Raw genomic sequence first — 10,424 nt, 5'->3', positions numbered from 1 at the left:
AGTGTTGCTAAGTGGACCCAGACCCAAGTTTTTGGAAGGCCAATTCGGGGGGGGGGGGAATAATTTGAGGAGTTTAATGTAATCGTCATGGGCTTTCTTAGGTGTGAGAATAAATTTGAACTGAAAGAAATGAGATGAGTCAGGGGTGCCACGGTCACGGTCCCATTTAAACATCCTGCAGATTTCAAGAGTCCATAGAATGCATGTCCGGGAATAGGGGACCCCCCAAAACTGAGCTCCCACGAATATGGTGGACAATAAATCCCAGGGGTAGAAGTCAGGTTGGTGTTATCACTCTTTTCTGGAATCACCGGCGGCGGAACGATTTCAAAAAGTGGGGGGGGGGGGGCAGTCGGACCGTCATGGGTCAGTATTAATGGGTGGGTCCATTAAGCCCCACCCCATTATAAGGCTGGTAAAAAGTGGGGGGGGGGCCAGGCCCCGCCAGTTGAAAAAAAAACCGGCATCCGCTGCCAGCGATCACAAAACAATGAAACAAAACACCAAGAAATATTGTAACACTGTTTTTAAATTTTTTTTAAAGAATTGGTAAAAATGTGAAGGAAGCAATGTTTAGGCTTCCACGCCCGATATTGGCGGATATTTTCGCCAGCACACTTTGTGAAATGCATGGAAGTTGCTTTCAATTGATAAGAGTGCAACTTACGAGAACTTTCTTTGCTAGTGGCACCTTCTTTTACTCGTTTTGCCATATTCTACCTCCATGTTTTAAGTAATGCAATTTAACAGGCTGAACTTAGATACGTCGGTTTGCTTGTCTGCAAGTACTGAGACAGTAAAAAACTCCAGCCTGACCCCCATGGAAAAATTCCTGCTTACCAACTGCCTTCGAAGCTTGACCGGGGTACAATTAATAAAAATTGTACATGTACTTTGAGCATACTGCATAATTCATATTTTCAAGTGTGGACGCTTAATCAAATGTGACGTCAGTGAAATTATCATAAGTGCCTTCCCCCGGATGTGATACTGCCTCTGCCGATTCTCTCTCCAATCCAACACGACTAGGGCTAGATCATTGCCAGCAGTGCCGCGTTGGCCTACGTGCTTGCTGCAACTGGTGAAGACTTTGACATGCAGTTAGACATGATTCGGATCGGATGCGGCTAGCGTAGCCATACCGGAAAAATGGCGGACACACAGGTGGAAGACTTGGAATATCATGTCACGTTCCCAACTGCAATTTCTGCAGACAGCGGGGACGGAAACAGCGACAACCCAGCTCAGTCAGATCGCAAAGAGCCAGTGGTTATTTTGCTTGGTTGGGCGGGCTGCGAAGACCGACATCTGAGCAAATATAGCGCTATCTACCACTCAATAGGCTTCACCACAGTTCGCTACACACTGCCGAGCCAGCACATGGTGAGTGCGCCGAAGATAAAAGTCATCGCACGGAAGGTTCTTGAATTGGTTTTTGACTTGGGCCTGGAGGAAAATGTGGTGTTTTTTCACGTTTTCAGCAACGCAGGATGCTTTATCTACCGGTACATCACGCAGTATCTGCACAACCCGGAGTTTGGTGGCGGCGAACTAGCTTCAATTAAAGTGGGCGGATGCATCTTCGACAGTGCTCCGTGCGCAACCAGCTTGTTGATGTATCTCAAAGTTCGCAACAGGGCTGACAAGACGAGCGGCTTCTTCATGCGGATCGTCCACATAGTCATCATCCTTTTGGCAGGCATCTTGAGTTTCTTCTTACCGTCGGGTTCGTCTTGGAACATACGCCAAGATATTTCCTCCTTCATGTCTGAAATGAAAATTGACCGGTCCCGTTACCCACAGCTGTACCTTTACTCCAAGACGGATGATATCTGTGACTGGCGAGGGGTGGAGGATGTGGTGGAGGCACGCAGGAAGAAGGGGTCGGAGGTTCAGCAGGTGTGCTGGCAAGAATCACCTCACTGCGCTCACCTCCTCGCCCATCGCGACGAGTACATTCAGAATTGTCAAGACTTTGTTCAAGGATGTCTGCTGGCTTTCATGGATGAGGATTGACTCTGCCAAATGACCAATAAGAATTGAAAAAGTATTCTGGGTAACAAATAGATTAGTCTTCTTGTAATAGTAACCAAACATGCAGAATATGTGGCACGTAATATTGCTCAAGTCGGCATCTGGGTATTACTATTAGGCCCTATTGTGGAAAAAAACTTTAAATAAGTTTCAACTTAATCTGTTCATGAACCTTTGCAAGAGTTTGCTGGGATGAAGATATTGCTTATTTGGGACAAGTTAAACAAAGGATGTTGTCGGCATAAAGTGTTTTGATTGTTATGAAAACATCCTCACTGCTGAAATGATCTTGGGATTTTAACATTAGAGTGGTAAAACATCTATTCAGCAAGTTCACATACAGTGTATAACTTGTGTCAAAAATGCATTTTATCAACTCTGAATTCTGCAAGATGCTTGAGGATGGGGGAGGGGGGGAGCTGTGGTACCCCAACGCAGTTGAACTGCCTTGATCTGAGGACAGGCACACTTTTCTTTCTGCCCAAATTTAGCTTTACACAAAGGAAGTCCATAAAGAAGATATAAATCAAATTATTCCTTCCCCAACCCAGAAGTTGGCCTTGAAAATTTCAAGTCTGGGTTTACTCTTTATGTAGTATACAATGTAGTAGCAACACTGGTGTGCACGTACACGCATCATGAACCCTAACCCCTGAGGCCCTTTTTGTTAGGGACCTGCCTCAATCCTTCAAAATCCTCCGGCAATTCTTGTCATTATGTTGAGGCAGTGCGAAGGGCATTCTTGAGCAGTGTGGTTGATTCAAAAGAAATATCAGGCTGAATTTATGCATGACAGAGCAAGAACAACACAAGGTCTAACCCACGACCTTTACTCATGGCATCCTTAGCAATCAGCTTTGCACTTTTGCCATTCACCCTCAATCCTCAAAATCCGCCTGAAGGATTTTGGAGGAATGAGAAGGGTTAGGGTTAACGTGTCATTTGTACCAAATGATCAATTCCTTACCAGGTTTATTGAGTACCATAATATTGGAGCAAGTTTTCATGTTGTATGTTACGCTGATACACGGATATTTGAGGCAGTTGCTCGAAGTTACTTTTAAAGAAACTTAAATGCACGTGTATATATTTGCTGTTTGATCTTTTAATTTCACTGCATTTGAGGTGTCTTACCATGTGCTGTTGTGGCGAGTGTTGTTTAAATAAAAGTTGTACTTTGAAATTCAGTGAAACAGCTTTGCCCATTTTTGCATTTCAAGTTTTCCCCTCCAAGTTGTACATGTGTGTCATGAATGTGTAACAACCTGAACACGTGAGAAAACACACTGTCGTATTTTACTATACTTTATGAGGACCCTGCTGTTTTATGTCGACTTGAGAAAAAATCATCTCCAGAGGACATTCCGTAAGTCCTCGGTTAACTGGATGTGCCCCACTGCGTCAAGTCCTCATTCATCAAGGAAAAAATACAGACACAAAAACCGTGCAAACTATCAATAAGTGTGGTAGTTTTTGTTACAAAACCAAACTTTATTTAATCTGCTCGTCTTCAATATATGTTACATACATGTGAACATTTCATTTTTGTTTCTTTTAACTGTCCAATCTATCACTCCAATTTTGTGTCAACCGATACAACCCATGAACTCACCTAAAATCCAACCAAATTTCCTCAGTTTTCTCCCCATGAGAATGCTAATCGGATTATATCATGTCTGACAATAAATACAGTTTTAGTGTATACAATTGTGGTAGGCCGAACTGTAGAAAAATGACCAGTACAAAGCTACAAAAACCACTGATGTAAAATTTGTACATTTGATATCCGCACATTAACTGAAGCATTCGTGCCAGTCCACTTTTAGCAAAGCTGGACATAAGATACACCCTCCCCTAAAAAAAAATTGGTTTAGCACACATGAATTCCATATCAGGCCCCCCCCCATTTTGCTCTTCAATAGTATGTGATAAGAAAAAGATAAGTTAAACTAGGAGATGCAAAACCCCAATTCTGATGAAGAGATAAGTAGCCAGTCTAAACAGGCCGTCGGTTTGAAACCATGCACGCTGAGATGCCCACTGAATTGTGATCGGGACTGCTGGTCACCACTGACCTGTCCAACTTCGATGATGTCATGCATCGATATTTCCTCTTCCTCTCGTGATTGGATAAAAAGAACTCTTGGGAGAACCAGTGATAGACGAGTGTCCACACATAAAATGTACACACATACGTAAAGTTCCTCTCATCCCTGTGAGAGACCGGCAAACGGTTCGTCTCCCAGGTGACGGGAGGAACAGAAAAGACATAAATAAGCAGTTGTCAAACAGTTGTAAAAAGGAATGAAAGAGATATGCTGTAGTGTAATACAGTCTTTGTTACTTTAGAATAAAGAAGTAAATGAAACTAAACAGAACCCAAAAATTGCTAGAGGACAGAAAATTGCCCAAAGAAAACTATCAAAGTCCTCTATAACAGACCTTTGCAGGAGAAATGATTTGCACTTTATCCTGTGGGAACAGACTCTGTTATAACTTGTTAGCCAAAGTTAACCAGTCTGTGCAACTTTTTAGAAATGTTCTTAAACAAATCAGAGGGTACAAGCAATTGTAGTTTTGAACAGAAAAAAGTAGGATAAAGTCACCAGCAGGGCAAACAAACACGCCCTTCTCTCTAAAAGGCAAATGATTGGCATTCCACCTTGCTGAGGAATTTTAAACTAGCTCCAGTGCAAATGATTTCTCCAACACACCAACTGATTGCCCCAACACCAATGGAGAAAAAAAAACCACCTCGGCACATCAGTTTAATTCTTCTCAAAGTTAATACGAGATGGACTCCCATTATATTACATGCTACTCACTACAAGGTATAAAGAATCATATAATACAGAGACTATTCATAATATACTCAACAGCCTGTACGTAGAAACACTGAGAAATACACCAAATCCACAAGTATAAAGTCGGCTTTCTTTTACCAAGGAAAGATTCAAAGGTGTCATACAAAAAGCATGCACATATGAATAACCTATTTAATTACAACAAGTATCAGATCTTGTCAGAAGTTTTGGACACATATTGTAGATAAGAGGGTAAGGACTGTTTTGTAAGGAGAAGTTGGTATTGGTGATTGTGAAAAGGACAAATTAATGCCTTCCTAAAGCAAAAACCTGAATAAAAATGATGTAAAACATGTGGACAATCCAAACTTGTTATATCTGTTCAGTGTCACAGAAAATGGCCCAGGAAGGAGATATAAATATGTGCTTTTGGATTCTGACTAAATCTGAAAACCAATGACAAGACCCATACGGCAGTGGAATAATTCCTACAAAGATAACTAAATTAAGTGGCTGTTACAGGAATAGCCAAAAGTCCACTCCAGAGTCCAGAACAGCAATTATAACGAGGCTAACGAGAAGTAAGCGATACAAGGGTATAGCATGCAATGAATTATCCACTTTAGAAGAATAAAACAAGTCAACTTGTTACTTTTTAACCACTGTCTGTGTGCTTAAGTAAGCCATTATAGCTAATGCAGTTGGGAATGTAGCATCTTGGTGGTCACTTGGTATGATTAAATTTACCAGACATAAATGTTAATCACCTTATGACAGATCACGGAACTCCATTTTCATTGAATTTAGAATGAAAAAGAACATGGTAACAGAACAACTGACAAATACAGCTCATACAATTTTTTTCCGCCCTTTTAAAATTGAAATCTAATATTTACAGACCTGTAAGACTGAAAACAGCATCTTTTACATGGGTGATATGGCACTTGTCAAATCAGTCCATATCATGATTTTGTGCATGTGTGATCGAACTACCTTGGACAGTCTTGTAATTTCAAAAGAATTAATGCCCTTGTCTGTCGGACCTATGTGTCTAGTGATCCAATGATCTCTCCACAGACGCAGAAATTGTACAGAATGCATGCAGTCTAACTCTTACAAATGAGCCTCTTCTGGCAGGCTCAAATTAGAGCGTGTCTGAGGATATACGAGACCTGCTACATGTTCGTGAGAGGTCAGCCCATTAAGGGTGGCCATATGATGATGCACGCACACTAAAAATGGCCGAACTGGTGCCCTTATGAAATCCTGAACGAGCTCACGGATATAGGAAAGGTTCAAAAGGTGGTCTAACAGGGCCTTGCCATTTGCATGATGAACTCGTCGGAGGGTAAACAAGTTTACGGTTCATTTGCTTGGCAAAAGGTTGGGGTCTTTCAGTTTCAAATGAAAGAAATCAAAATGTCCCCAACAAGGAAACCCAGTTATTGGCTGCTGTCTGAGGAGACACTTCAGATGCCTTTTTTTTTTTGGCAAAAAGAGAAGGCGTGAGCAAAAACAGGAGCAGTAGGAAGCATAAATAGGGCAATCTGGACAAGTTGCTGAGGGGAGGGGACACAGGAGGAAAAGGAAAAAAAAAACCACACGTAAACATTAAGAAATATACAGAGAATTGGAAAGTTGAGAGGTCAAAGGTCACAGGATACACCTTGACGAGTCCAGAAGCACGTGGCAGCTACACAGCTGAAAACAACACAGCCACAAACAACCAGCTGCGTGGCAGACAGGCAACAAGGCAGATTTCTCAGATTAAAATGGGCCCAGGAAAAGTCATCCAGACACCGTTCCAGTAGACAGTTTCAATGGGAATAACAAATCACACTTTGACAAGTGAGCGGACAATACAGAAATACGAAAGGTTCCACGTGTGCTTCTGAACTCGACTGAACTTTGTAATAGAGCAAAGAGTGGAAAAAACATGAATACCAGAGATGTAAAACAAGAGGTGAGGGGGGGAAAAGCAAGAAAATACCTGCACAACGAGAATGAAAAAAGAAGGGCAGGACTGACGAGTGAACAGTTGTAGAAAGTTGAGGCAAATAGCAAGGACATAAGGCTGTTGATGAGACACTGTGAGAGAGGGCTGTGCTAGTAAGTGTGAATAAAAGCTTCTTTTCTCTTTTAAACACCAGTGTATAAGGCACACAATTTTTATTGTTTTCGTTAAATCATTTTTTTTTTTTCAGCCTTCTGTGTGGAATGATTTTCATAATGGTATGGTCCAAAGTCTTCCTTGTGTCAAGAATTCGCAGAGCTGGCCAGGTGCCACCTTTGGAAGGGTGGCAAAGGTTAAAAGTAGGTTATTGCAATTGCAACCTGGAATCCTACAGGCGCCACTGTGCGAAAACTTGATCTCGCACATAATCCAACCAGCCAAATTTTTGTTTCGGCTTACAGGAAAGCAAAGATGAGATTTCTCCTTCCACAATTTTTCTTTTTTAACAACACGTTTTGCATTATATACAAGATTGACTTATTCAAAAAATTGTTTAAGGAGAACCCCTTACTATTAATACTGGAAATAATGCATGAAGTTGGGAGGTTGGAAAACATGTCTACAATATGTATTTTGAAAATTTTTTTTGGTAACTGTTCCATTTTTAATATGAAAAACCATTCCAATTTCAGGCAGTTAATACAACTAATATTATTAAAAATCATGCAACTCTATCTCCCAACAAAGACTCAGTATCTACAATATCTGCGTTATATACTCTTGAAAAAACAAAATCTTACACGTTTTTGTTCATTCAATCTACAAGACATGGAATAAACTTTACTTGACTGGTACCAAAATATATATATTCAAGCCTCCAAAAATCTTATTTCTCTTCCTCTCTTAACACCCCCTCTAACTATTAAAAAAAATGGAGAAACGAGATAAAGCAAAACAAACCAAAACCACAAAAAAGTGAATTCGAATGACCCTGCAGCAGTGTGTACGACCCCAACGTGGATGATTAAACTATTGATTTCTTAAATTAATGTTACAGTATCATTATTGTAAAATTTGGGGCATCTGCTAAACAAAAGAAGTTAAGTTCCTTTTTTTGGGGGGGGGACTTTGCTTTACATGATTCACCCTGTTTGGAGAGGCAAATTGATTGAGGAGGTGTGAAGTACTGAACTGTTATTCATAGAGAGATTTTTTTAACAATCCCCAACTCATGAAATCTGATTATATGCATACTATATTTTCCCATATGCTAGCATTTCTCGAGGAAATTTTGCCATCCGTTCAATCCAATCAGAGAAAAAAAATCTTCACTTCATCCAGGACAATTCATGCAACTCAACAGATTTGAAGAAAAAAAAAATGGCCCAAACAAAATCAACGAAAGACAGAAACTTTAAATTAATGTCAGTTACATTCGGCTGTCCAACCTGCTAGAAAGTTGACAAATCGGAAATTACATTTTTCTCTAGGAACGACATGCCTGCTCAGGAGGTACGAAATTAAAAATATAAATATTAAATCGGGAATATACAGCGCCGTGAATGGATGGATTGTCATTGTGCAGATATACAAACAGGACATATGGTAAAACTTTCCTTGCCTAGAGGTTTTTGTCTTCTTGTTTTCCCTCTGTGAATGTATTCACCTCTTTGCTCTATCATCATTAGTATATACAAATGACCTCCAACCTATCACTCTTAACAGTCATATTACATTCATCAGTATAACAAATCTATGTATTATTGCCAAAAAAATGCACATTCTTCAAATAAAAAACTGTCCACTTTAAACAGTGAACGTCCTCTTTATTTTAGGATGTGAATAAAAACGGACAACCCTTTTTTTATATTAAACTTGCAGCTGAAACTCAAACAATAAGTCCCAGGATTTGTCGGCTTTGAAATTCAAAAATTTAAAGATTCCATTGCCGGAGGATTTTGGACCCAAATTTGAAACTGATAGTGGTGAAATATCTTTTCTTAGAATTGTTCCTTCGGGATTTCCTTCAAATACAAGATGAAAAATGACACACATTTAAGTATGACAGTGACTAATGATGTCACACCAAGATGTAAGAAAACCGTCATCTCATTACCAAAAGAAACAGAAAAAAAACCTTGTCAATTCTGATAAAGTTATAATACAACTGCATTCTTTAAGACTCAAGAAAAAAGTACAATCAACACATGCATCAATATACCTCTCACCACAGCAAATAAAAACGGAAAAAAAATTCAAAAGGCACAATGAAAGGAAATGGTCCATTTCCTAGACACTGTGATATCTATTCTAGAGATTTACAATGAAAACAAAAACTTTCACACATTACACTGATCAAAGGGGAGGCGATCATCAGAAAATACTGACAATTTGTGACGAAGAAAAAAGTACTTGCATGGAGGTGATTTTTATGATGTGGCTCAACATGCATAACCCCAATAATACCAAATTAAATTGCCATTATTACGTTTAATTTTTCCCTCTTAAAATGCATTACAAGAAAGCCCAAAGGACACGGATAATTCTCTTATTGTTTCTTGTAAATTATGTCAAAATCACAAAATGTGAATATTTTTTGGATCCCCTCTCCTGTCAACAGTTACCAAAAAAACATTAGAGATATATCCGTTCTTTCCCACTATGAATGACAAAAACTACAATTACAACATGCAAAAATGGCCCTCTTTGTCAGATAAATTTTTAAAAGCATTCAGATTAAAAGTCTCCCCCTTAGAAACACAATTTATACACCTGTTAACCTCCATCTGCCTTTATTCCAAAACAACTGATAACTGTAATTTTTTTTTTGGTCCTTGGACCCTGAAGGGACACAAATCACAAACAAAAAGCAAATCTGGGTCCTGGGTTACAAACGCTAGGATCCTTCAGCAGAGAGTCCAGAAGATGAAAGATGGAAAGCTGACCATCCTTTGACAACAAACTACTCCCCCTGCCCAACATGGTATACTCCAAATGAATACTATTGTGATTGCTCTATAAGCAGATCAGGACTTGCTCCATTCTGTCCACGGGGGTGGGGAACACTGGCCAATGTTCAAACTTCAGAGATCATTTTTTGAATCAAAACCCCCATGTCAACGGTACAATGAAGCAAACCCTAACTTATACCATTGACTTGGAGTACATTCCATTTGGCAAAATGGGGGGGTCTCTATGTCATCTGTGTTTTGGAGAAAGACACCCTCAGATGATTTGACTCGCTAAGCTGGTAGTTGTGCTGCGCCTGATAAAATGAAAAAAACAAAAAAAAACCAAGTACATATGTGTAAATAACAGGGGTGTGAATGGAAACATACGAAGAAAAAAGCTACATGTACATCTAAATCCAGTAGGCAAAAGGCTGAAACATTGACAGTTTCCATAATTATGGACATACCGGAAGCAGGTGTAAAAAAAAGGTTAAAGCTAGGATAAAAAGCTGAATTCTCCCACTCCTGAAAGAACCAATGTCCTGATGTGCATATTGCCAGCAAAAGTACTCTGAACATGGAACTCAATCAATTTCTTTTTAACAGGTGTAATTTCATGCTTAAAGTCTGATTCTGCACAGGAAGGCAGATTCAATATACACCTCTCACTCTCTCTGCCCT

The 10,424-nt window shown here is 39.7% G+C and overlaps 2 protein-coding genes across 12 annotated transcripts in view; one reads left to right on the top strand and one right to left on the bottom strand.

Annotated features, from left to right (window-relative positions):
- The first annotated feature begins 111 nt into the window (after positions 1–111).
- On the top strand, positions 112–3,229 carry LOC110977447 (transmembrane protein 53-like). The gene is made up of 2 exons (XM_022231602.2): positions 112–334; positions 424–3,229. The coding sequence occupies exon 2, from the start codon at positions 1,150–1,152 to the stop codon at positions 2,014–2,016; it is 867 nt and encodes a 288-aa protein (XP_022087294.2). The 5' UTR covers positions 112–334; positions 424–1,149; the 3' UTR covers positions 2,017–3,229.
- A 267-nt stretch (positions 3,230–3,496) lies between these two features.
- The window catches only part of LOC110977446 (polypyrimidine tract-binding protein 1-like), a 90,074-nt gene continuing 83,146 nt past the window's right edge, over positions 3,497–10,424 (bottom strand). For all 11 annotated transcript variants that reach the window (XM_022231601.2, XM_022231596.2, XM_022231593.2 and 8 more), the window contains one exon: positions 3,497–10,057. In XM_022231601.2, the coding sequence (XP_022087293.2) occupies positions 9,986–10,057 (72 nt within the window). In that variant the 3' untranslated portion in view covers positions 3,497–9,985. The remainder of the gene's footprint in view (positions 10,058–10,424) is intronic.

The sequence above is a fragment of the Acanthaster planci genome, linkage group LG12, assembly GCF_054643075.1.
Source record: "Acanthaster planci isolate LZ-2023a linkage group LG12, COTS_SCS, whole genome shotgun sequence".
NCBI classification, from domain to species: Eukaryota; Metazoa; Echinodermata; class Asteroidea; order Valvatida; family Acanthasteridae; genus Acanthaster; species Acanthaster planci.
Note: the sequence above shows the minus strand (reverse complement) of the source record. Positions and strands in the feature narration are given on the sequence as shown.